The following is a 27,027-nucleotide window of genomic DNA, read 5'->3' on the forward strand; positions in this document are numbered from 1 at the left end:
GCAAACAACGTGACTTAACATGACAGGAGTGAATCAGAGTTCATGTGCCAAGCCAGTGTTAGTCAAAAAAAAGCACTGCTGCTCTTTCTGGGAGAATAAACATCTTTGTGCTCTTCAGCTGTCTTTGTATTTTGGTGGGGGGGAAAAAAGGGTTCCAAGAAATGCTGTAGGATTCCTGTCTGCTTATGATTTGTAACATGCATGGCATCTGTAGTACAAAGAGGACTGTAAAGTACAGTGCAGAGAGAAATGCTGTTACAGAGTTGAGGTGGGGTTATCTGAAGCACCTAATGTTGCTCTTTGGTGCTGTTGGTGAAAATTTTTACTATTGCTCAAAGAACTTGAATTTAGGCCACTGCCAAGAACTGTGAAAACCCCATCATGGCCTAAGATCCCTTTTCTGAGGTTAACTCAAAGGAAGCTTTGCCATTTTGTGATGCAGGATTGAAACCAAGGAGGAAATAGGAAATAAGAGGAAGTCTGGAAATGCTCAGAGTAGTCAATCGATAGTGAGGTTGGGAGAGTGATTGCAGAGGGAAGAAGCTCTCTTTCCAGTCCATTGGACTGAGTGGTGCTAAACTGAGGAGCGGGCTGCTTTGCAGAACTGAGGTGTATGTTGGCTGGAACAAGTACAAGGACTACAGACAGATTGACCCTGAGCTTAATTTACTTTTGCTCTCGTGGACTGAGTACACAGGGAGAGGGATCTTATTCTCTAGTGGATTTGTTGGTCTGTTTAAAGCATAACTCTGTGCTTACTTCTCTGGGATTCACTAATCTTATCTCAATATTGTTATTTATCAGAAAGGAACAAACTTGGCTGGGATATGGATACAATATGCACTCTAACATGACAGCCTTTACATCAGGATCGTATTATGCGGAAGCTAGGTTTACATTACATCTATATAAAATATTGTCAGTGTCTTGCTCTGCCCGTACCAGTACATTTGCTAAGATTCAGAGACAATTTCCATCCTGTTCCTATCTCCTCTTGTCACCACTAGCCAGATTTTCACAAGAGATAGTCACTCAGCAGGTCTCTTTTTCACATAGACCAGCTTCCTGTGCATTGCTTAGGATGTCATAATATGACTGTTATTTATGTCCATATTAAGGAGGCTTTACAGTGTATTTAAGAAGTTTTAGCATATGGGAGAATGAGACAAACTGATGATTTGGCTTCTCTTTTTCCAAAATTCCACAAAATACAGTGGATTTCCTGAGCCAGGTGCCCAAGGAATGGTGAAACCCATTCAGGCAATGCACCTCTTGACACTCAAAAGTGTGAGTCAAGATTTCCTCCACACTCTAACTGGCTTAGAAACAAGCTGTTGTACATAATTTTTTCTCCGTGATACAAACCAGGTTGTTCATCTCCTTACTTATCAAAGCGTTCCTTCAGAGCACATAGGTCTCATTTCATCTGGAAACTCAATGCCTTGATAAATGGTTTAAGATTAATATGGAGGAGGCTAGCTTTCTTTTAATACTTCACAATTTGATTTAGCCTAGATATTATTTCCCAATGGAGAAGGACTTGTTTACTTTGGAAATATCATAAGTGATGGAATATTGAGAATCAAGCAATCATTGCCTTGATGCTTACACACAGACATCAGTGATATGCAGGGATAATTACAAAATGCAATGTTCAGGTAGAGTTGCTTAGAGAAGTCGTTTGATTAAACCTCAGCAACTAATGAAGGGTGAATCCATACCCAGCAGTTACTATGAGTGCATTATGAAGGAGGCATCCTAACTTTTGTCTTTGAAATGTATTGTATCATTCAGAGATATTAGAGTGTATAAAATGATACCACCTTTTTTAACATGAAAACCATAACTGCAACATGGCAACAATTCCATGTGTTGCCAATGTTAATTAAAGGCCCATCCTTTGACTTGTGGAGAGTTTCTTTGAAGTGGTGCAACTTAGAACAGGCTGTGGTTCCAAGTTTCTTTCATTCTCATTTGCTTATGTTGACAACCAGTATAAATCTATGAGGGCAAAGAGTAAATTTGTTCGCCATTTAATGGGACCACTCACGCAAAGGCTTTGGGATTAGATCTTAAATTGGCACCTTTTAAATCTTTGATACAGTTACAGACTCAGTGAGCCATGTAGAGCTCTCACCTTTCTTACTGCTAGAACTAGCTGGAAATTATTTTGCTCCTTTGTCAAAATATGTTTTCTAACAAACATTTAGCCTGCCTGCTAAAGCCAGTGCAAAACACTGAACAACAAATGTAGTTTAGCTGAAAATATTCAGCTTTTTTTCCTTTTCTAGAGAAACAAAACACAAACAAAAAAACAGCTCGGAAAAAGTAGATGATATCTGGGGATAAAATCTATTGCTCTGTTTAAAAGAAAATCTTGGGGAGGGGAAGGAAGAGGAAAGGAGCACCACATAAACGGTTTTATGCTTCTAATCACTAGTATGTTTAAAGACATACCTCCTCCTTGCACCTCCTCCAGTGCACAATGGCAAGACAAACTACTAAAAATGTTGTCTCTCCTCTTCACTGTCCTCAGGTTTCCTTGCATTATCTCTTCCCTATAAGAAGGAAACCAGTCAAAGTCAGAGAGCAGATATATCCCTACTGTTGTTGCTGTGAGATAACTGCTCTTACGATGCAACTGTTGTGGTGACAATCCAAACTTTAAAAGTGCAAATGCAGTGAGCATTCTACAAGGAAAGGGACTGCTTCAGTCTCTGGTGGGTTTGCTGGGGGTTTGCACACCTAGGATTCAAGGTAGCTTGCATGTCTGAATGTGTTGTCTCTGGAAGAGTAATTCAGAGTTTCTCCCTGTGAACAAGGGTGGGCAAGGGGCTGGAGGTGGGTTTGTGTGGCAGGGAAGTGTGTGATGGAGAAAGTTTATACTGTCACAGCCATGCATGCAATGTTAATAAGTGGTCATGAAATGGCTCGATTTTCACATTGTACCCTGGGTGTTTGAGTCTTCAATGTCTCAAGGCTTGGGCTGGAGCTTGTATTTAAATAGTGGTGCTCAGGTATTTAAAAAAGATCCTTGACAACTTCCAGTACGAGAACCTTTTGTTAGTGAGAATATTGTAATGATCCAGGCTTTAATATTGCATCTGTTGGGAGATATTGGCAAGGAATTGCTGATCATACTTTCTCTGAGTACACCCTTGTAATTGGTTGCTATGCAAAACAGTATTAATGCTAGTCCTGCAGGCACCTATGTCCTTCAGTCTCAGCGAGAACAGATCAATGCACCATGCAAGATGAGAAGGGTTGTAGAATATGTGGAAAGTTAATTTGTAGGCCTAAGAATGAATAAGACTTCTCTTCTGAGCCAGCAGAGTCGGGAAAGGGAGCATATGAATAAGGAAAAACTCCTCTTTGAGATGAAGTGCAGTCCCTATCAGAAATGAGTAAGTTTTAGACCTTTGCTCAGGGCAGTGAGTGAAATGAATTAAAGGTGCAGAAAACCTGACCATGCCTGTGTCAGAAGGCAGAGCAGCATCAAGGATTCTGGGATTTTCAGTTCACTTTGCCATTGGTACTATCTTAGTTGCCCAGACGAGCCTGTTCTAACTTCATCTCCTTTAAATCATTTGAAAAAATCAATGTATGACCTGCATTCCCCTTCAAGAGTGATATAGTTTGCAAAACCCTCTGGGATCTGCTGGATGAAGGGGATAAGAATGTCACACATTTTCTTTTGGCTCCTCCTTTGGCAGGGTATATTCAGAGCAGCTGGGGTTGCTAACTCGTGCTTTCATTCTGGAGGTATTTGTTCAGTAATGAATGAGGCAGAGGAGCAGACCCTGAGAAATCTGCACTCTCTGATACCCTACTGAGTCTGCTCAGATGGTAATGTAGAATGTCTGTTCTCTCCAGAGGTGTAAAGTACACCATCAAAATGCAGAAAAACAGGCCTCTTAGAAAAATGGTGCCTGTAGATACAAGGAAAATGGTGAAATGAAAAATTAAATTAAGCCAGGCTTTTTTGCCTCAAATGAAGACAGATCTCACATTGCAAATGATGAGAAGCCTGCAAGATAATGCACCAGCTGGGGGCTTCTGTGTGGGTTTAACTGGAAAGAGGACAACTAGCTGCAGCATCCCAGCACTGGTTTGCAAGAAGATTGCTAATAACCACATCCCTGCATCAATCGTGAGCAGTAGAAATTAGGAAAAGAAGGAAGAAGTTAAAAGTCAGCAATCTTCCTTACATCTAATGATGTCCTCTTGGACATGCGCTTTCTGCTGGGATCTTCTAACACATGCAGATTCATTCTTGCTGCTGCAGCTGTTACAGACTATTATCACTCTGGTGCTCAAAGGCAGTGCCTAAGTTGGGTTTCATAGTGTGAGGGCTGTAAAGAAATACAGTAAATAATCACATCCTCCAAAACCTCTTCTGAAGAAGTTAGAACAAAACTAGCTTTCTCTCCAAAATTTACCTGACACAGCTGACATTAAAGAAAGAAGGAAAAGCTAGAATAATAGGCTACACTGTCAGTGCCTATTCCATTCTTTATAGAAATAACTGCTGAAATCAAATGATGTGCTCGTTTTGGCCATAGTCTGGCAAATGAGCAACCACTTAATCTTAGAGTCTGCTCACAGTCGCTTAACTTCAAGGTGATTTGATCAAAAGCTTCATTTAATTGTATGGCAAGCAGCTTCTAGGGCTCCCTGACCTAATGTGTGCAATGTGGAAACAGGTGATGACAGCCAGTGAGGGCTATGTCCATAGATTTTCCCTTTAGTGAATTCATTTTGTATGCCTGTAAGAATTTATTTTGGATTCTCATGTTCTGCTTCATTTTTAATGAGGAAAGTGAACTTGCATTAAAGTACCAGATTTAAATATTTTTATTTTGGTGGATGAAAAACTGGACATGATCCATCAATGTGTGCTTGCAGCCCAGAAAGCCAATCATACGAGCGTGTCCAGAGAAGGGCAACCGAGTTGGTGAGGGGCCTGGAGCACAAGTCTTATGAGGAGCGGCTGAGGGAGCTGGGGCTGTTTAATCTGGAGAAAAGGAGGCTGAGGGGAGACCTTATTGCTCTCTACAACTACCTGAAAGGGGGTTGTAGTAGTGAGGTGGGTGCTGGTCTCCTCTGTCAGGTGGCTGGAAATAGGACAAGAGGAAATGGCCTCAACTTGCGGCAAGGGAGATTTAGGTTGGATATTAGGAAAAATTTCTTTACTGAGAGGGTTGTCAGACACTGGAATAGGCTGCCCAGGGAAGTGGTTGAGTCACCATCCCTGGAGGGATTCAAAAAGCGCGTAGACAAGGCACTCCAGAACATGGTTTAGTGGGCATGGATGATGGTTGGACTCAATGATCTTGAAGGTCTTTTCCAACCTAAATTATTCTATTATTCTATGATTCATATTCTGGCCTGCATAAAAAGAAACATGGCCAGCAGGTCAAGGGAGGTGATTCTACCCCTCTACTCTGCTCTCTGAGACCCTACCTGGAGTACTGCATCCAGCTCTGGGGGTTCCAGCACAAGAAAGAGTTAGAGCAGGTCCAGAGGAGGGCAACCAAAATGATCAGAGGGATGGAACACCTCTCCTATGAGGGCAGGCTGAGATAGTTGGAGTTGTTCAAGCTGGAGAAAAGAAGGCTCCAGGGAGAACTTATTGTGGCTTTTCAACATATAAAGGGGGTTTATAAGAAAGATGCAGAGAGACTTTTTACCAAGGCCTGTAGTGACAGGACAAAGAACAACAGTTTTAAACTGAAAGAGAGTAGGCTTATATTGAACATAAGGAGGAAAATCTTTATGATGAGGATGGTGAGACACGGGAACAGGTTGCCCAGAGAAGTTGTGGATGCCTCATCATTGGAAGTGTTCAAGATCATGTTGGACAGGGCTTTGAGCAATCTGATCTAGTGAAAGATGGTCCCCCCCATGTCAGGGGGGTTGGCTGGATGATCTTCAAAGATCTCTTCCAACCCAAACTGTTCTATGATTCTATGGAATATAGCTATGAACAGCAGTGGGAAAGAGAGCCAAAATAAGGGGAACAAAACCTGTTGTAGAAAGGAATAGAAAGGGTCAGTGGGCGTTACCTTCCAGAGTTTTGCCTAGGTGGCTGCACAAATAAAAAAAGCCTCTGAATAGAAGCAAGTCCTGCTCCCTCTTCCCTGTGAGATGGCTTTTTCTGCACTCATGGACATCCAGCTTAGGCAGAACAGGAGGATGCTAAAGAAGAGAAACTCCTAGGGCTTTCTTTGTGAGGTCTGGCATGGAGAAGGAAGTAGAAGACCAGCAGCAAACATAAAAAGCAGCTGAAAGTTCAGCCAAGAGTACTAAGAGCAGTGGTACATTACAGGTGTGTGAGCAGCCTCATCTGTGACTGCCAAATCTGGTGAGAAAAGATTTCATCCCTCTGGTCTCAGGTCAGCCAGTACGGCTACACATTTTCTATTTCTGGTATGGGGAAGACACTTATCAGTTGCTCTGCTACCTAAAAAAGGAGACCTCTATTGTAGCAGGTGTGGAAATCTGAGTCCAAGACCTAAAGGAACCCTGAATTGAGAATTAGAGATGGTAAATCACTTCGGTTGCTGCGGGGAGAGATGTAACCTCAGTGTGAATGGGGTTGTGTGAGCTCCCTCCTGTGTCTACTTGTGTGATAAAGGTGGCCCTCAATGAGAGACCTAGGAAGAGAAGACTCTTTAGTTGCCAGTTTAAAGTACTTCTGAATCTCCTGTGCTGGTAAGGCAGTGATGATGAAAGTCTAGTGAGAGTAATAAGAAATATTCTGATCAGTATGGGCTGGGGAAAGTTAATTGCAACATAAAAATGCTATTACGGTATTAATGAGAAATCCACTTGTGGGAAGCACAGTGTCAGGCTGAACCTGCTATTCGTAAAATTTACACAACAATTCACTAATTCTAATTGTTTGATTTAATAAAAAACTTCAGTTTAAAAATTCTTTAAAGAAAAATTTAAAGATTTAAAGAAAAGACTGCCTCTGTTAAGGTCTTTGTGATTTTTTGTGTGTCTCCTCTGATCTTCACTGAGACCAGAAATGTCAGTATTTCAGAATTTCAGATCAGTTCTGTTTGAAAATCATATTTTAACCCTGTTTTGTCCCTTTTTTCTTCAGTATACGATAGAATACTGGAATTAATAACTTCCAGCTTATTTCTTATTCTGTTTCTGTGTTACTTTCATTGTTTCTTTTGCAACACTGTCAAGCTATCAGGGGTGAAGAAGTATTGAAAAGATGCAGTGTGAGGAAAATGAAAACACACACACTCCACAATGGAAAAAGAACACCCCCGCCCTGAAATCTAGTTTCTCTGGGTTAAACTGCAAAAGGTAGAAAGGAAAAAAGAGGGGAAGAACCTTTCCTCAAAATAAGAAAACTGAACTGGCAATGATGTGTGGCCAAAGGAAGGGTTTGTGTGCCTTTAAGCTCCTCCTTTTCTCAAGGTACCTTAAGTGATCTATGAGAAGCTACCATTCCTTTCCAACAAACCTTGCTTTCAAGTCTCAACTGTTTCTAACTTTGAAATGAACCTAAAAAAGAGTCAATAAAACTGTGGAGAGCATGTTCTATCTTGGGATAAAGTGGGGTCCAGGTGCCCCCAACCTCTTTTTTCACCCTGATCTGATTCAGTGTTGTCCTGTTGCCAGCCAGGAGGCAAGTGAGTGGTCTCAGTCAGAAAGTGTGGTCATCAGTCTAGTAACTGAGCTGAGAGAAATCCCTCGGGTATCAAGCTTATGTTTCTCAATTCCTTACTCAGGACAGCCCTCTAAAAAGGAAGAGTAGTTCAAGCAGAGCTATTGTGAGGAGCAGGAGAGTGAATGGTTTCTGTGGAACATATAATTGTATAAAGGGGTAGGAGGCATGGGATGGCCGAAACCCTGTTCAGAACTTAGCCTTTGAAGTGATGAGGCAATTTCAGCTCCATTTTACAGATGGAAAACTGGGAAAGAGGCTTTGAATTATTAGCTCCAGGCTTTGAAGGGAAAATCAGTGCTAGTTTGACCACTAGAACTATCACCTCTATCTCTGTTTGGACTACAGTCAACCCCTTACAGGTTAATAATTATAATAGTGCCTTTCAGCTTTTATCAGACCATCTGATCTGATCTAACCTGTGGATGTGAAGACGGAAGGTTAATCCCTCCGGCCATCTGTTTTCCTTCACCTTTTCTGCCTCAATGCTTGCTTCCTTGTCTTGCCTGCCCACTTTTGGCATATATCTCCTGCTGTCTCGTAACACTAATACTGGTTTACATCTGACTCTGTGCAGAGGACTGCAGCCTCTTTGAACAGCAGCTGTCTATTTAGAGATGCTTATGAGTTTCCTTTGGTATTTCCTCTCCTCTCCTGGCAACTCCTCTCTGTGATTTATGAATAGCAAGCATAGCTGGGGGTGATGCGAAGTACCAACACCTCTGAATTCCAGTGATAGGAGCCGGGGTAATTAATAATAACAAACCAGGACTGTTTGCTTTGCATTGAGATCACGTAGCAGAGAAGTATTATTCTGTATTCTTTGGGAATGGGGGAAGTCAGTCCTAGCACTTCCCTGTGCTGTTAAATCTGCATGTCATTTTCCTTAGATAATTAAGTAATTCCAGCCTTTCAAGGGAAGAGACTCCCTCCTTTTTCCCTGTTAGCTTGCAGATGTAGTACATGTACCTTGCGGCAAATCAATGCTAACTATATTACCATGCGTTATTGCAGTAATGGAGTAGAGTAAGCCCAAGGAAAAATGTTCAACCCTTGCCGATTGCATTATAAGCATGAGGATCTTTTATGTACCAGACTAATTTATTGCATTTTCATTTGTGTCCCTGAATTTTAACCCTTTTGAGATTGCTTTTCAGTTCCAGAGTACCCCTAAGATTGCCAAGTGTTGGACAGATTCCGAAAAGGGAGAATGGCAAGAGCGGTCTCTGTGGTCCTGCACTGGAACCTGGACATCTGTAACAAAGCTGAGGAATAGATCTAAACTACCACCAAGAGAAGGAAGCTGTTAAATCACTTAGTAGAACACAGAATAAATATACTCTGTGTTTGGAATGACAAATGTTGTGGTCAGGTGCTCTTTTAAGGCATGGGGAGTGAAGGGTTTTGGCTCCTCCACCTGCGCACCCGTTGGCCTGCTGCATTCTTCTGCGTTACACAAAATGCCTGTGCAGGTTGTTCCTCCTCCCTCTCCAGATGAACTCCCTGAATTACCCCAGCAGTATTTTTATTTTATGAAGATCAGTCTCCCTAGCTGTTCTCATTTGCACTCTTGTCTGAAGGCAGTGAACTTGTGTGTTGGCTGCAAGTCATAATCTAGACTTCAGAGTGGGGATTGTCTCTTTGCTGCCTTTGCAGGCCTTTTCCTGGAGCCTGATAGGAACTCTAGGTGTTGCTAGAGTTTAAATGATTATTAAGTTAGTAATTAGCATTTGCATCATGGAAGTGCATAAAGCAGTGATGCCTGGCCTTTGCCAGCCCACTACTGAGCATGCATTACACTGTGTGTGGGTTACATGTTGTTCTCTTCATGGGGCCAGTATTATGTTTTCTTATTTCCCGTGGTTGTGTGAAACTTCAGTTAGTCCCCTGTGAGTGGAAGCTATCATCTAAGACAGTCTAGCAAAGGCTGTAATAGCTGCCACTTAGTTTTGTCCTACTTCCTGTTTTAGAGGTGTTGGGAGCATAAATTTGCCTGAGATTCCCCCTTTCAGAACGTTTCAAACTCTTTTTACATGAGGTTTGATTCAACCTGGCTCCTTTTAGGAATAAGTTGTTGCTGAATCAGTGCATGGGACATATGGGGAACTGCCAGGACTGGCTTGGTAGGAAACTCCTGCCTACAGCCAGGTGCTTGCTGGTATAGTTCTGTGTTATTTTTCTTTGTATTAATACTTCCTTTTTGTTTTGTTCTTCCCCACTAAATATACACCCTTCCGTTCATGCTGACTAGTATAAAGTCTTTCCTCAGTGCTGTAGTTCAATTTCTCTCTTGTTCGGGGTTGTTCTTAAAAGAAGGGAAGGAAATAGCAATAGGTGAGAATCTTAAAAGGTAGTGTTTGTTGTGGGAGAGAAAACAGCACCAAGCTGTGTCAGGTTGAACATCCTCCTGCGAAGTCCCACCATCAAAGCTGGGGTCCCTGCCAGACTTGTTTCTCCAGCTTGCTAAGAAAATTCTGCCGCTGCGTGCACACACACACAAATTGCTTTGGATTTAGCTTAAGTAGAGAAGAAACAAAAACAGCTCCTTCCCCTTCTAGGTCTCTCTCAAGCTTGGGGGGAGGGGAGAGTGGAAGAGGGAAAGATTTGTCTGGAAGAGAATACAAAGTGGAAAAAGTACCCGAGGTGAGAGCAAAGTCTTAATTGTAGAGAACTGTTTCTGTGTCACTCACTGACCACAGCAGCTTCATTCTTCCTGTACGCGCTCTGTGGGGTGGGAAAAGGCAGTTTGTGTTGTTTTTCTGTCTTGTTTCTGATTTCTACAGCAGAGTTTTCTAAAACATCTCCTGTGCAGTATATGGTTGGCTGGAGACTATCAAGGAAGTTTTCCCTCCTTGTGGATTTGTGGGTTGTTGCTGTTTCTTTTGCCAGTAGTCTGCGGGGACCTGGATGTGGCTGATGTTTGGTGTCGCTCTTTATTTGATGCTACTAAGTCCTTTGAATTTCTTCCCTGGGGGCTTCTCCCCCGGACTAGGGGAGGAAGCGAGTCTGCTGGGATTGCTGAGGAAGCATTATCTGGTTGCCCTGGGAGCTAGCACTGTGCTGCATGGGAATGCCGGGAGAAGGCATGGTCATCTCTGGTCAGTGACATGTTCCTAAGCTATCCCCTTAGCTGCGGTTTGTGTTGTATGACTTGTGGCCTTATGGGGACTTTGGTTTACAGCCAGTAGTACAGCACTGAAGGGCCAATTACTCCTTAATGGGCTTAAGAGGGATGTCACTGTTGCAGTCTTTGGATCATAACAGCGATCGCTGCAATAAGACAGTCCTAGGGCTCCTCTAGAAGGGAAATCTGTGTCAAACAAAAATCAGATGGTAGCATCCCTTGGTGGGGACTGGGAAAATACCACTAATACTGCACACCCCACACAACTTTAGTTACATCTGATAATATTTGCTGTTTCTTCAATGATTGGTCTGTAAATAGGATTGCAGCCAGCAGGTGCTTGGGAATCATGGAAATATAATCTTTTTGAACTGAAGTGGGAGCAGATGACTTTGTTGAGCCTGCAAGCCATGTGAAGCCTTGAAATCTGGAGCCTAAGGAGATGTTCAGGGCAGGAGAGACTATAGGGTCTTGAGGAGTCCCATCAGGATACAGGATGAATATGGGATATTTTCCATTTCTTTCTCTTGCCTCAAGCCACTAGCTGTTGATATCTTTTTAGTGGGATTGTTGGGAAGATGGAGGGATGGGGTCCAGCAACACGCCTTCCACCACAATGCAGGGTGAGGAGGGACAGCTTGAGTCGGGTAGAGCACAATTTGCTTTACATTGGCTGATTTAACATCTTCCAAAAATCCCTCCCTTTTAACTGAGTGTCATCCTATTATTTTAGCTGTGATTTTCACATTGTACTGTACTTTGGTTTAAATGCAGTTGAGTCTGTTTCAGAGAAAAGTAAATTATGTGACCTCTCAAGATCCGTATTTTTGAGGGTTGTATAAATGCTAGTCACTTCTGAAATGGTCTCACCTTAGTGACTAGTGAAATCTGGTGGGTTTTAAACCCTAATTCAAAGCCTGTGCTTAAATATGAAGTATGCTTGGGTCACAGGGACAAGTCCTACTCTGATAGTTCAGTAGTTCAACTACTATTTTACTACACCTTCAGATATGCCAGCTGAGCTCTTCCATTATCCCAAACCTGTTTCAGTCAAAATAAGGAATAGCTGAAATGCTTTAACTGGCTGGTGACTGTTAATGCGAGTCACCTGAACAGCTCAGGCAGCAGGGCTGAACTGGATGGTAACTGTTTCCTTCCAGCAGGCACAGTGGCTAAGGATGGATACCTCTTCTCCTGGCACAACGGGAAGGGTGTTTGAAGGGCATTTACCCAGCAGCAAGAGGTGGCAAGATTTAGTGCTGTGCTTTCCTTCTACCAAAAGTTTATTTGTGCTAAACCTTGCCCTGTTCAAACAGCTTCATGCCCCTGAAATCACGGTAGCTGTAGCTACTGTTGTCCTCTTGTGAGTGTCTAGAAGAGAAGACCAGAACCTTTCCAGATCCCACTGTGCCCTAGGGAAGGAGTGGAACAAGCAGAGGGGAAGTTTCATGTTCGCAAAGACTCTCTTTGCACAGCAAGGCGGGATTTGTGGCTCTGCTTCTCAGCAGCAAAAGCCACTCCTAAACAATCACAGACATGAGGCTTCATTAACAATCAAAAATGAAAAGCTGATGAGAGGTGCACAAAATGTCTAACAGTTAGGAGGATTCCTTTTCTCCGTGGAACCTGGAGAACCTGGAGGCATACCTTGGGACAGGAAGGGAGATGAGGATCATTTACTCTTTCTCAATCAATGACTATGTGAATATTAGTCACATTCCCTGGTTTTAATCAGATTTTCTCTGAATGGGGTATCTTAGTACTCGTAGCATGTTCTTGGATATTATAACATCTTAAGCCATGATTATGCCTCTCTTCATTATACGTGCCACAGTTGGACCCAGCTTTTTAGACGAGCTCTTTGAATTCAGAAGACAAAGAGGGGTTGCAGGTTTGAATGTCCTGACCTAGAGCTTTCAAAGTGATGCTCAGGAGCATACTTTCAAAAACTTGGCAAATGCTTCTGAAAATCTAGGAACTTACTGTGGCCCTGGATAATTTGAAATGTGGGAGGCAGAGGATCCTATATTTCTGACTGGGGTCTCCAAGATAGAAATACATGCAACCTGCAGTATACAGTGAATTCAACACAGTGATCTTGTAAGCTGCACAATTTATCTTTGTATATGCTGCAAATCCATGTACTCATTCCATGCTGATAAGCTCTTTGGTGTTCCTGATGATGCTGATTATCAGCAGAAGGGGATTTTCTTATCTTGACTTTAGGACCAACATCAGAACCCAACATTAACTAGGAGCATGATCTAAAACCTGCAGAATCTCCCGAGAACATTCGAAACACCTCTGCCTTCTCTGTGTGTCATGAAGTCCTTCAGCTGCGCTGTGCAGGCTGTGCACGTTTTGGGCAGCCTTAGCAGTGGGTGAAGGTGGTGGAGCTGTCTGAGCATTCCTGACTGAAAGGGGCTCTTCTGTCTCCCACAGACATGGTGTTTGGATAGAAAAAATAAAAAGGAGGGATGCAGACATGTTGGTCACCAAACCTGGCATTGCATCTGCTCACGCTGGTGAAGTTCTGAGCCTGAGGGTGAGATCTGCAGAAGTGGTTCTTCACTCTGCTAAGCCTCTACCTGCTGCAGTTCCAGTGTGGCCTGTGGCACCCTCTCCTGCTCTGGGGCATTATGTAGATGGTGTTGATCAAGAGGATAGTGGTGCTGTGATGCGCTGAGGGGACCCACCACTTCGTGAGAACCCTGCTCCAAGATCAGCTGTGGTCAAATTGTCCCACCACTGTCCCATGACCCGGGATGTGTAAAACGCTTCCCTTGGCATGCTGGTACGTGGTACCCATGTTGCATGCTTGTGAGCTGGGCTGCTGGACTCCGACTTCATCGTTTAGTGCAGGCGCTAGATACCTTGCAGCATGTGTGCTGTTGGTTTTTTGCAGTGCCTGTTTAGGAGCTTTGCAGCAAGTCTGGCAATGATAAAGGCTCCCTGCCATGGGCCTGCTGTGCTTCAGAGGCAGACTGTCTACTGCACACCCTGACTGACTGTGCTAGGAGAAAATCTGTCCCATAAAGGAGGTAGTACTGTACCAGCAGAAATGGTGGGGACCCTGCCTGCAGGTGATATTTAGTCTGAGGATAAAGGGACACTTCAGCTTTTAATGATTTTTGTTTAGGTAGATTCAGGCCTTTCCTTAGTAAACAAGACAGCATTATCACAGAGCTGCTTTGTTTTCCAGTGACTGGTCTCACACATAATAAATAGGTTAAAGTGAAGTGAAGCAAGCATTGATTTTTCTTTTAGTACATGTGGGATTTCCTCCCTTGGCAGGGCTCGAGTAGTGCAGGAGACCTTCAGGGGAGGGTGTATATGTGTGAGGAGTGTGCCATGTAGCTGGGGCATTATATTTTTTCCAACTCTAAATTTTCTTCTTATGATCTCTTCCCCAACTCCCACCTCTTTCTTTCAGGTTCCAGCAAGTAAGGTCCCAGATCCCATTGAGAAATTTGCTGGGATGATAGTGAGTGGGAGACACACTCTGGGCCTCCGGGAGGCCTGGGTATGTGCAGTCCTGCAGGAGGAGAGGGGCATGGAGCAATGATGAGCAGAGCTGGGCAAAACAGAAGGGATGGGGGTACTGGGGAGCAGGTCTACAACCAGCAGTGGAGGTAGTGATGGAGTTTATCGATATGGATGAAGTTATCGATATGTGTGATAGGAGTTAACTTTTTGGTTTAATTTTTTTTTCCAAATCAAAGTCACAGAATAGAAAAAAAAAAAAACAACCCCCAAACCGACCAGAAAACCCCAAGTGATCAATGCTGCTTTAGAAGGCTTTGGCATGAAATGATTGCCAGGCTCTATTTGTTTCTTTCTTTAGATAGTGTCATTAGACTTCCATTCAAATCATCCTCTTCAAGCAAACAAAACTCCCCCAATTGTCTTTCTCTCCTTAATTGAACCCAGCTCCCCCTTGGTTATAGGCATGTTCTGCTACTTTATATTTCTGCCACAATTTGCCTTCCAGAACATTTACTTGCTTGCTTGCTTAGAAATCTACTGCATTGCCTGGTGTTACGGCATATGGTTGCCTTACATCAATTAAAAATCAACATGGTCCAACAGAATATAACACCAACCCCTGCTTCTTTGAATGGATGTTTGCAGCTGGGTAGGGATTAAAGCAGATTGTAATGGATTAGACCAGGGATTAAAACAGCCTGTAATGGATACTGTGTTGGATTATTCCATTTCTATTCTTGGCTACAGACTGTGCAAATCTAGGGCTGTCAGATGACACCCTCACTGTCACTGTGTCATGCAAGAGGCCAGGTTTTGTAGCAAACCTGGTATTCCTGCAATGGGGATGATACAAACTGGAAAAGCCCCTTTTCTGTGTGCTGGTGATGGGCACGCAGTTCGCGAGTCGTGCAGGAGATGGGGGTGTTGCTCATGTTACCTTTGTCTTCCAGAGAAGGAAAGGGATTAGAGAGCACTGCTGCTTCACTCCTTGGCCCTGAGGCCTCTGCTAAGGGCCGGGAGATCCGGAGCAGGGAGATTTTAATAGACAGTCCCCCATCATCAGTGGGACTTGGGCCGTGCATCCTATTATTTAACAGTAATAAGCAGGCACTGATGAAGGGTTTCGAGGCTCTTCTTTAGAAACCCTAGCCCTTCCTGTGGGTATCTGTCTGAGAAATGAGGGCCTGGGGTAATCTTGCTGACACAGTACGAGCTGAATGTCTGGGATTGTCCCTGAGTGTGGATGATATTCACAGAGGGTGACTTCAGTTGCAAGTAACAGCTCTTCAGTCTGCAGGGTAGGAAAGACCTGGGGTGACGAAACTGCTGCCCTAAAACAAGTCTTGGTAAACACACCTGTGCATGAAGCCCATCACATTCTGTGCCGTGTCCAGCACAGCTGGGCTCTTGTGACAAAGAGCGATGTGGTGGACACAAAGCAATGCCTTGGTCTGGCCGGATCTGGGAGAAGAGACGTGTCCACAAGTCCTGTCTTGGTGTGGGTGGGCTTTAGTCATGAAGGTGGGCTTTTAGATGCTGCTGCACAAATGAGTGGCTGATCTAGGTGTGAACAAGGACTAGGTCTTAAACAGTGTCCAGCAAGGCTAAGAAGATAAACGGGACTGGGTGGCCTGCACAATGGCAATTGCTAGCCCCACGGTAGCTTTTACTTTGTGGTGACAGGGGTTCTGGACATGCAGAGATCTTCAGGAGCAGCAATGAGCTGCTGCTGGGTCCAGAAGGACTGGAGAAACTTTAATCATAACATAAGCACAAGTTCTGTGTGTCACAGCTGCAGCCTCACTGTAGGAGGACGGCATTAGGTGGGCAGTGCATCCCTTCACAGTGCATAGCAACGGCAGGATCCAGGGGTGGCACGTGTGCTGCTGATGCCACGTACCTGGGGACGCCGTTCTCGCAGCGGTCGATCTAGGGAGAGAGTTGAGGTCCTTCTCGTTCCCCGTACCATGTTGTTCCTTTACAAGCGGCAGGAGGGTGCAGTCTGTGCGCAACAACGCCTGCCACAGGTGTGTGTAACTTGTGCAATCCCCACGCCCGCGTTTTTATGGATCAGCTCTGGCTGAGGCCCACGTCACTGCTCCCACACAAATGAAATGTCATCTCCTAAACATTTTGGCAGCGTAGTTTAAGAAGGAGCCGATTCCAAGCCAGAAATAACATCCGTTGGGTTGGGGGCGGGTGATTTGCTTCCCCTGCCCCCACCTCCCACCTTCCCTCTCTGCGTCGGGATTTGCGGCTCGTGGGCAGGGCCGTGCCCGTGGGTACCCCACGGGGCACCGGCTCGCTCAGCTGCCCCCCCCCCCCTCCCCCGGAGCTGTTAGCGCTTTTCTCTGCAAACCGGCTGACGCCACGGCCCCTCTTTTCGCTCCTGCAGGACAGCCATTTAGCGAGAGCTCCACCGTTTGCAACAGCCAGCGGTGTTTGCGGTCCCCTCTTCCCTCCTCCAACTCGCTTCTCGCCCTCCCCGGCGGCAGCCGGGCTGCGCAGCCCGCCCCAGCCCGAGTCAGACGCTCTGCAGCAGGAGGTGGCTACGAGCGGGGCATCGGCCGGCGAGGAAAGCCCAGCGCTCGCCCAGCGCTCGCCCAGCGCGGGCAGGGCCGTCCCCGATCCTTTCTCCGTCCCTCGCACCCTCAGCATCCCGCCGGGCTGGAAGACCCACGTTAGGCGGGAGAAACTGTTGAGCCGTCCCCGCTCGGGGACTGGCGGTGGAGGGGGAGAGGCGGCGGGGAGAGAGCCGTGTAGTTGGTGGATCCGTCCTTAGACGGCCAAGAATGGCCGATGTGGTAAGCGGGAGGGTGGGACGATGAACAAAACGCTAATTATTGACACTTTGCAAAGGGAGGAGGAGGAACGGGGGAAGGTCGGCCGTGGGTTTACTCTGAAGAGAAAGTGCCGACGTGTTGCTGCAATGAATCGCTCCGGAGGGACGCGGCACGGCCACGGCTGGCTACGACAGGGGTGACCCCCGCAAGGATGGGGGACGCCCCGCAGCCGCGGGAGGCGGCAGCCTGCCCTCTCCCCTTCGCACCGTGCGATGACTCACACCTTGTCCGGGGGCTGAAGCTGCAAAGGCTCCTTGGGCTTTGCCGGCAGAAGGCGGGTGGTCCTGCCCGGGGGAAGTGTCGCATCCCTGCGATGGGAGCGGGAGCGCTGCGCTGCCGTGACCTAAAGAAATACATCTCCCTCGCTCCTTCCTCCCGACACGGTCCCGAGATACTGCTGCAGTGAGCTGCCTGCAGATACTGCCCTTTCTTGGCTATTCTCTCCCCCCCCCCCCCCCCCCCCCCAATAAATCCTGCTAGTCTCCCTTCCTGGACGGTGGCAAGGTTGCTGGGATTCCCACGCACACGCGCGGGTTCCCACGGCCGGCAGGCTCCGCTCGGGACGGGCACATCCACATGCCCGGAGCCGGCTCTGGAGCGGTGCTGCCGGATGGCCGAGGCCGTGGGTACGCTCTTGCACACGGGGAGTCACGCAGGAGCCACTCATCCCAGCTGCGTTGCCTTGTGCCCCTTTCCCATACCCAGCCCTTGTGCACACACACGCGTGCATATATATATACAGGGTGTATCTATGCATATATACATATCCAGCGCCGTAAACACGAGTATATGTAAATACACATCAGGAGAACGAGCGAATGACGGCTGCTTTGTTTGAGGCAGGAGCACACATACCAAATCAGGAGAAAAGGCTGGGTGATGCTCCAGCTGATTCGGTGCGGCGCGGTGTCCCGCTCCCGCCCCCGGCCCCGCTCCCGGCCCCCGGCGGCGCGGCGCGGCGCAGCGCGGCTGGTGACTCGGTGGTGTATTTCAGCGGCGGCGGCGGCTTGGCAAGGCTCGGGGCTCCTCCCCCCGTGTGGTGTTACCCTCTCACTTGATCAAATCCTTGAACGTGAACAGTTTCACTGAAAAGCACTTTTCAAAAAAAAAAAAAAAAAATCCACCAACAGTAGGGAACAGAATCCAACTACCGGGGAGAGAGTTTTTTTTTTTTTCTTTTTTTCCTTCTTTCCTTTTTTTTTCTTTTTTTTTTTTTTTTTTTTTTCCTGGTCATCGTCTCAGAGGCTGAGAAAGGGGGAAGAGAAAGAAGGAGAGCGAGAGAAAGAGGAGCCTTTTGCAAATAATAATTATTATAATTAGAATCTGGCCCCTTTCTCCTTAAAAAAAAAAAAAAAAAAAAGCCCTAAGCGCAGCGCCTCGTCCCCCCTCCCTCTCCAAGCCCCCCGACTCGCTCCGCAAAGGCATGGAGAAGGGGACTAACTGCTTTCCGACCTGCCACGCCGTCTTCCTCGCCTGGACATGGCTCTTACTTCTCTCCTGGTGTTGCACCGGCGCCGAAATAACTTGCAGATCCTGCTCGTCTCCATCGCCCTCCTGGCCGTCCTCCTCGTCTCGCCTTAGGCAGGAGCAGCGCCAGCCGCCGCCGCCGCCGCCGCCGCCGCGAGGATTACGGAGCCGGCCGGGCGGCCGAGCGCGGGGCTCGGCCGGGGCGGCGGCCGCCGCCGAGCCGCTGCCGGGCGGGGAGCCGGGGGGCCGCGCGGGGCCGCGGGGAGCGGCGCTCCGCTCGGCGGGGGCGGGCGGCGGCGCGGCCGGGGGCCGGGGCCCGGCGGCGCCGCGGACCCGGCGGAGCAGCGAGGGGCGCCGGGCGCTGCCGGCGGGCGGCAGCCGGGGGGTGCCCGCGGCCGAGGGGCAGCGCGGCGGCCGGGCTCAGCCCCGCGGGCCGCCGGAGGAGGGGAGAGCGGCGCGGCTGCGAGGGGCAGAGGAGCCGCGGCTGGGCAGCACCACCTTCGCGCTCACCGGGGATGCGGCGCACAACCAAGCCATGGTGCACTGGTCCGGGCACAACAGCAGCGTGAGTATCGCCCCGGCGCCCCGACCCGGCTGGGTTTGGCGGGGAGGGGGCCGCACGCCCAGCCGCCGGGCGGGACGGTGCCGCGCCTGCCGCTGCGGCCGGGGGTGCGGGGAGGAGAGGGGCGCTTGGCGGGCACCTCGCCCTTATGGCCGGGGGGAGGGGGGACACGAAGCGATGGCCGCCGAAGAAGAGAAAAGTTTTCCCGGGGAGAGGTGAAGGAGAATGGGAACGCTTTTCTCCCCCCGCCCCCGAAGGCAGAGCTGGGGTCGCCGGGGCAGCGCGGCCGGAGCGCCGCCAAAGGGGCCGGGCTGGCCGGAGCCTTCTCCCTTGCGCAGGGAGGACCCCCGGCTCCCCGCTCCAGTCCGTCCCATGTGCCCGCACGGCCGGGTTCCCTTGCTCTCTGCCTCCGCATTTGTAATATACAGCTCGGCACGCTTCGCTGCCCCTGTGCCAGGGCAGGAACGATGTACCGGGGCGGTGGAGAAGCCCTCCTGTTCCCCGCTCTGCATGCTGGCGACGAGAGAGATCCCACCGATTCGGTAAGGGCTGGAAAGCCCCACAGCACGCTGAGGGGCTCTGAAAGGAGGCAGGTCGCACAAGGACAGTGAAAAGTTTATAAAAAAATCGATGGCATCGCATGCCCTCTCCCCGAAGTCAGTACTAACGGGTCACTGGGGTGTCCCTGAGAGTCTGTGGGGACCGTGCGTGCATGTGGGGGGTGTCCCAAAAGCCCACATGCCGTCGTGCCGTGATAGTGCAGGGCCCTCCCTCACACTCTGCTTTGCAATGCCCAGCAGATGGCTGTGAACAGAACTTCAATTTTCTTTTAACTTGGTATCAGAAATACTATTTCCACTCTGATGTAAAGTCTGAGAACAGGTGTAATTTAAAGGACTCCAGGAAACCTTTTATGTCTGGTGACAATATTCCCATTATTCTGATTATTATAGCTTGTCGCTGCCTTGCAAATGCCTCTTTTATTGTTTTGCCACTACTGGAAATGGGCATAAAGCAATTAACAGCATAAAACAGATTGGCTGGATTTTCAGATACATTCTTCATGAAAGTTACTAGTCATTAAAAAGCAAATTGTCTATCTATCTACCTATGCATCAACTATAGCTTCATAATGTGCAATTCAACCACCTCTTTATTTTTTTTGACTGGAAGTTTTTTTTCTCTATTTGTTATTACTTAGGCAATAATTCTGACAGCAATGTGGATGTTACTTTGATTTAACCAATTTTTTAAAGGCAGTTGTGTTTGCCAAACATGAATTCCACTCTCATTAAAGATGAAAGCAAACATTCAAGAGAAAACAGCTGCATGGTATATTTCAGCACTATGTTTGTCTCTAGGATTATTTATTTTTAATATAACATGGCATGTCATGAAGAAAACAACCTATATGCCCTCTCTTTTGTTTCATTTCGGTCCTAAATCAAGGGGTGTTGAGTAAAAGAAGCTAAGACCCCACCCCCCCACCCCATCCCCCCATCCCTTCCCAGCATAGATTTCCAATAGTTTTGAGTATTTCTGGTTAAAGTAGCGGAGAAAACTGATTCTGTAGGCATTTGCAGGGGAAAGAAAGGGTGGTTTTTTCTAAAGTGCAGGTCAGAAAGTGATTTCCACAAAATTCCCCCTCCTTCTTTTGTTTCTTTTACAGAAATATGCCATTAAATAACTAGTTTACTTTATTCTTTAACTCCAGGTGACCGAGAAGGGTAATAAAGGGAAACGTCTCGATTGTTCACAACTTTCCATTAAGATTTTGCACCTCAAGATACCATGCTTTGAAAGCTTCAAACTCAAAAGCACAAGCAAAAGCAAAAGACTGGTGTTTATTGCCAGTACAGCGTTTGTAGGAAGGAAAAGCAAGCATGTTAATAAATACTAGCGTTATCTTTGAGTGATTTTTCTAATATGAGGTTTAGCATCTGGGGACTTTTTCTTTCCCGTGTCCTGGAGAAAACACACTGCATTCAGTGATTAATTGTTGTGGGTTTTTTTAAACAGTGTAGAGGGAAAGTTAAATGCTCGAACCTCGGTCCTTTCATTTGTTAGCAGAGAAGGTTGAATCCAATGCCTGTTTTTCTGCTGCGGTTCATTTTTACCTAATTCTACTGTTGGGGTGGCTGTGGCACAGGAACATCAAGCAAATTGCCCAAGGTCACTCAGGGAAACAGCGTGGCTTCTTTTGTCAGCCACATTGGTTCCCACTCTTTCGCATGGAAGCATATATTTTCTTAGGTCACAGTAGACGTAAAGCAGCAGGGAAGTGTATTGAAAATGGACAAAAGATATTAACTCATGTGTCATGATTATGCCAGATGACCTAGGAGAGCAGGTGGGACATGTCTGTATGCTATTGTTTTCAGGCTACCAAAGCAGTAGCTTTGGCTTTTTTTTTTTTTTTTTTTTTTTTGTATTAAACCCACAATCAATCAAATTTCATGCAATGAAGCAGTGTGTTTCAAATCAGACATTAGTGGTGGGGGTTTCCTAACAACTGGATGGATTTGCAAAGAAGAGGAAAGCATGGTAATAAAAAAATCAGGTTTTTACTGGGACATACAGATCTACAGACGCTCCACAAAAGGGAGATCTTTGCAGCTGCTGCATGTCCTGTTACCTAGAATGTTAAAAACCTCCTGTGGTTTTTTAAAATTATTTTAAGAGCAACTTCCCCTCTGTCTCCTATCCCCCTTTTCTCCCATGTCCCTCAAATCTCAATTTAACTTATTAAAAAATAATCCCTTCCAGGCAACAAACTTTTGTTTTCTCCATTTGCAGATAGTGAGGTCAGGATTAGGATAGAGGCAGAAGGCTGGTGAGATCGGGGAATTTGGGTTCTCTGATTTGTCCTGCCCAGAAGCGTTTTCTGTGACCTTAGGAAAGACAATTAACCTCTCTGGATCTCCTCTTCCATGTTAAATGAGGATACTACTACTTAGCTACCACAAAGTGGTGGTGTGGAGCAGAATTCATTTCTGCTTTGTACAATACCTGAAGATCTTCAAGTGGAAATTGTTAGGAAAATGCAAAAATACTGTTCTGTGTAGAAATGAGGTTTGTGTTCTCTGTGTTATTGCGAAGGGGACTTGGCTTAACTCAGTGTGTCTGATACTAGAAAAAGGAGACTTGGGCTTCAAGTATCAGTCTGCCCTAATAGAAGCATTTATTGAGGTCACTGAAGCTGTTCAGGGACCTGGTAGAGATCAGATAAAATGTTTTCTGGCTAAGGCTTTTCTGAAGGAAGAAGAATTTTTAGTGAAAACTACTATTATTCCCAGAAGATCTGCAAGCCATTCTTTTTTCAAAGCCATTCCTCTCTGAACACACACTGTGTGCAGATGTGCCATTCCGTGAGCAGTTGTATCCTCTATACTTGTTTTCCATCTCTCTAGTGGTTATGTTATTGCGTGAAATTTGTCCTCGTTCTACTCACCAGATGCTCTCTCCAACCTTCCTGTGAAGATGATCTGATTCGTCAGATTATCCTTCTTCCTTCCTTTCTCTTCCTGATTTCTAGGATAAGGACCTCCAAAAATAAGTAGCAGCACCTTTAATGCTGTTACAGCTTTAAATCTTGCTATCTTGTTTCTTGACAATAGTTTTTTCAAGAGATTTCAACAAGCTACAGTGGATAAAACACACTTACTCAGATTGCTCTTCTGATATGATCACCAGTGGAATGGTAAACGGGGACTGTTGTCATTAGGTTTCAGAGTTGTCACTCTGATGAATGTAGCTGTTTATAGGAAGTACTTAATTCTGCCCCTGCTTTTTCCACGATGGAAGTACTGCAAATTCCGTGGTGTTCTGGGTGGGTTTTTTTCAATATAAAAAGCAAATATGCGCATTTTTAGCTTTCTTTTAACCTCTAGAAGACATTTTCTATGGAGAGGCCTCAGCTTATGATCAGAGTGTGCTTTAGCTATCACATCTCTACAGGCCTTTCTAGTAGCCAGAGGCAAACTTTGGACATAAAGATGAAGAAATGTGCTATAATGCCACAGGAAAAGCAGGAGAGGGCATTTGTCTAAGGCATGTGCAATATTGCAGGTTGCTTCAGCCAGGCCAAGTTCCTGTATGATCCTAGGGTTTGGATTTTTCATACTATGGGAAAAGTGTCAGCAGTGCATGTTTTTATCTCGGTGCAGTGCAGCAGTGCAGAAGATAAACCCGGAGAAGTATAGTCTGCCCAAGTGGTATAGCTGCTACTTGTGCAGACCACACAACTGCACTGATGCTTAGACTATGATCTAGGCTCTGAAACTTGGGGAAGGCAGGATCAGAGCTGGTGAAAGACAGGGCTGGGGCCTTGTTTTGACTTGTCAGCCATGCTACACTGTTTTGTCCAGAGGTCCAGTCAGCCTGTGGCTGTCATCTCTAGAATTAACGTGGTTGTGAGATTCACTCCAGGTCTGGGAATATGAGATGTCTTTGGGACAAGACTCTGGTACAGAGGAGGCTAATAGTACTACAGTAGCCTACTGCCACCTGAAGTAGAGTTAGAAAGAAGATGGGGCTTATCTTATGGTTGAAGAGGAATTAACATGTGGCAACAGCCACAACATATGTCAGATTGGACATTAGGAAGAGTTTCTTCTCAATGAAAGCAGTGCGGCAAGGCACCAGAAAGTTTTGGGAACCTCTCTCTTTGGAGATTTTCGAGACTGACATAGACATGATCTGATGGTAACAACCCTGCTCTGAATGGGCTTGCGCGATTCTTTTCCCTCTGCTACCGCTGATCCTCTTCCTTTACCCTGTGCAAGTTCCGAGGGCTGGCAGTGAAAAGCAGGTTGTACAAGTTCTCGCAGCGAAGCCTGTCTCTTCCGGGAATGATTCTTCTGAATGCTGTTGGCAGTGTTCTGGTGTGATCTGCTAATGTACTGGTGGTTTGATGCTGAGACATTACTCACTCCCATGGCGAATTGCAAACTGGGGAGGCTGATGGGCTTGCTGTGTGCCAGGTAGTTTTTCATTAAGATGCCTAGCAATGCAGTGTGTGATGGGCAGAACGAGATGGGCAATATTTGCAATTCCAAAGAGACTGCTATGCTTGGGAGGGTGGAAGGGGAGAAAATGAATCTTTACACAGGCAATGCTGCATTTACTTGTCAGCCATGGGTGACTGCTCCAACAGTCCAGTTGGATTTCAGTCTAAAATGTTTACTCCTGGAGTGCAAGATGGTGACAGAGCAATCATATTCATTGTACTGCATTTGGTAGATATTTTAATTGCTATTCTAGACCGTTTCTTTCTCAAATGGCTTTTGGCTAGGTTGTGGTCTCGTTGCCATTGAAGGTGGGCCGGCTGTGTCACAATGTCTTGACGCATTACCACTTCTCCACTACCTTTAGTAATGAAGTTTGTCACCGAAGTCCTTCTCCAGGACTTTGCCAATCCATTTTTAATTAATATTCAAATAGAAGGTGGGGAAATAAAAATTAAACTCTTGCATGACAATTGCTTTTATGGTTGTGTTGAGTCAGTAGAGCAGGAAGAAGGTGTCTGGAAAATATTTTTGGGGTTATTTCTCTCCAGCCTGGTTTCATTGCAAAGTCAGGTTGATGTCCAGTGGATGAGCCTTGATGTTGCTTGTGGATCCTGTGAAGCTGGCAGATTCCCTGGGCCATTACCTTGTCTACCACAGCAAGATGTCGATGCTCTTGTAGCTCAGAGCTCAGTAACAGAACTGCTCCTGTTCTAGGTGCCTGTCAGCAGTTTCCCTTCAGGCCTCAGCACTCAGACTTTTTCATGCTCAGGGATGAGGCCTAGGATTTGTGGCTAAGCTGTCACAGTGATTTAAATGCAAACAGAAACAGCTAGCTATGTGATTCTTTAATTAATTTTTTTATGGAAAACATTCATCCAATTAAGTGACAAAGTATTTTGAAAACGGGTTTCAGCAGATGATTGATGTTAGGCAGGAGAAATTTTTCCCAAAAGGGAGGTGAGATGAGACAAATATTTTTTTAAATGTAAGGCTGTGGGAAGATGAAACTTTCTGAGAGTTTCCAAATTTATAGCTGGATTCATAGTAGAGATTTTAGAAAGAATACAAAAGCAGTGTCATCTAACGGGCAAAGCACAGGTTAAGGAGCAAAGATCTTTGAAGTTGGTTGTACTAAAGGATACTAGAAGCCAGTCTTGCAAACAGTCGAGAATTTACTTAAGTCATACCATAGTGTCATGCTTCTTAAGCTCCCTGGATGTCTGTAGATAGAATGGAAGAGAGCAGTACATGCTTACCTGAGTCAGTACTCTCTTACAAATCCAGATTCATTTCAGGATTGAAGGCCAAGCCAGAGCTCATGGTTGGGATCAGTTGCAGGACAACTGCAAGGAACCTGTCAGTTAAGGAGTTAAGGCTTGGGTTTGGCTGGGATCTGGTCAAGTTTATCTTCCAGTGAGAATCTGTTTGAAGGTGTGGAGTCCAACCTGCCTCTAATCAGGACAGTAAATTAAATGGCATGTTCCTTGCAAAGCATCGAAAGCTGTAAATGCAGAAAGTCCCCAAAGCAGCAAAGTATTTGGTTGGATCCTAGTGTAAATTGATGTAGGACTGATCTAGGCCAGTTTGCTGTAGTTGAGAATTCAACCTGCAGTATCCTACAGCAGTGAAAAGTGCAAGGTAAGAATGAAAAATGAGTACAGAGGCGAGGAAACACGGGGCAATACAGCAAGGAGACCTGTGGGCCCTTTACATTCTCTGAATTACAGCCACAGGGCTGTGGGTGTATGAGCTTCTTTCTCTCTTGTGCACAACCCTTCCCTCTCTCTTGCTTGGCTCTGGGAGGTGAAGGTTTGACCCACACCGTCAGCCGTGCTGGAGACTGATCTGGTGATGTACTTGGCAGAGCCCACTTGGGATTTAAAGCTGAAATAACCCTTAGTTGGAAAATACTGCTTTGCTGAATCCACACCTTTGCATGCAAGATTCTTGGTTTGCTTAAACACCCTGCAGGAATCCAGGGCAAACAAATTCCCAAATTCTAGCTTCTCCTTAATGTCCAGTGAAAACTGCAGCATCGTTGTTAACATTTCCTCCATGCCAAAAGAAGGGCATGGCAGTATTTCTTTTCCTGCCTCTGTGAAGCATCGTGAGGCTGAGGGAACTGAGTAAAGTTTGCTGCATGGTTGAAGAACGTGGCTGTGTGGGTGTTAAACATACTTGATAAATAATCCGCTATGGAAATTTTAGGGTCAATTCCCAGCCACCGTGGCCAGCAGAGTCCCAGCGTACAATAAAAGTCAGAGAAGGTTGATGCTGAATAATTAAACCTCGCTTTCTTTCCCTCCCTCTCAGTCCTGAAGGAGACCCGATTGCTCTCCCACTGAAATGAGTGGCCAAGCCCTCTTGTTCAAGGAGGGTCGCCGCCACTGAGGCCGTCACGATGTTTTCTCCCCATCGTGTTCCAATATGCGACACACGCGCTAGCCAGGCAGATCTGCAGAGCACTACAGGGCCTCTGAGCCCAAAATAGCATCGCTTTTAATTAGCTCCAGCGTCATTTGGACACCCTGGGGTGCAGGCTGTAGGAAAGGGTGCCGGGTTGCTGGTGCGTGAAAAGCAGAGCTGGGCGCTAGAGGGAGCGTGGGCATTTGCTAAAGGAAGGGAAATCCTGCGGCGGACCGGGCGGGGAGCTTGGGGCCGGGAAATGCGCGCTGGAAAGACAGACGCTGCTGAAATATTGATACGAAAACCCGCTTGGAGTCATCGACTCTGTGAAACTCCTGCTGTCTGGGGTTCCCTCTGCGTGAGAGGAAAACAGTCTTGGCACGCACTCGGCCGTGGTGAAGCATCCCCCCGCCCCTTGCAGCCGATGCCGTCTCCTTTTT

General features: G+C 46.4%; 1 protein-coding gene across 1 annotated transcript in view; it reads left to right on the forward strand.

The window, feature by feature from the left end:
* Nucleotides 1-18,524: 18,524 nt before the first annotated feature.
* The window catches only part of SORCS3 (sortilin related VPS10 domain containing receptor 3), a 311,885-nt gene continuing 303,382 nt past the window's right edge, over nucleotides 18,525-27,027 (forward strand). Inside the window, exon 1 of the mRNA XM_049810209.1 lies at nucleotides 18,525-19,175. Within this exon, the coding sequence (XP_049666166.1) occupies nucleotides 18,567-19,175 (609 nt within the window). The 5' untranslated portion in view covers nucleotides 18,525-18,566. The remainder of the gene's footprint in view (nucleotides 19,176-27,027) is intronic.

This window comes from Accipiter gentilis, chromosome 9 (genome assembly GCF_929443795.1).
Source record: "Accipiter gentilis chromosome 9, bAccGen1.1, whole genome shotgun sequence".
In the NCBI taxonomy this organism is placed as follows: domain Eukaryota; kingdom Metazoa; phylum Chordata; class Aves; order Accipitriformes; family Accipitridae; genus Astur; species Astur gentilis.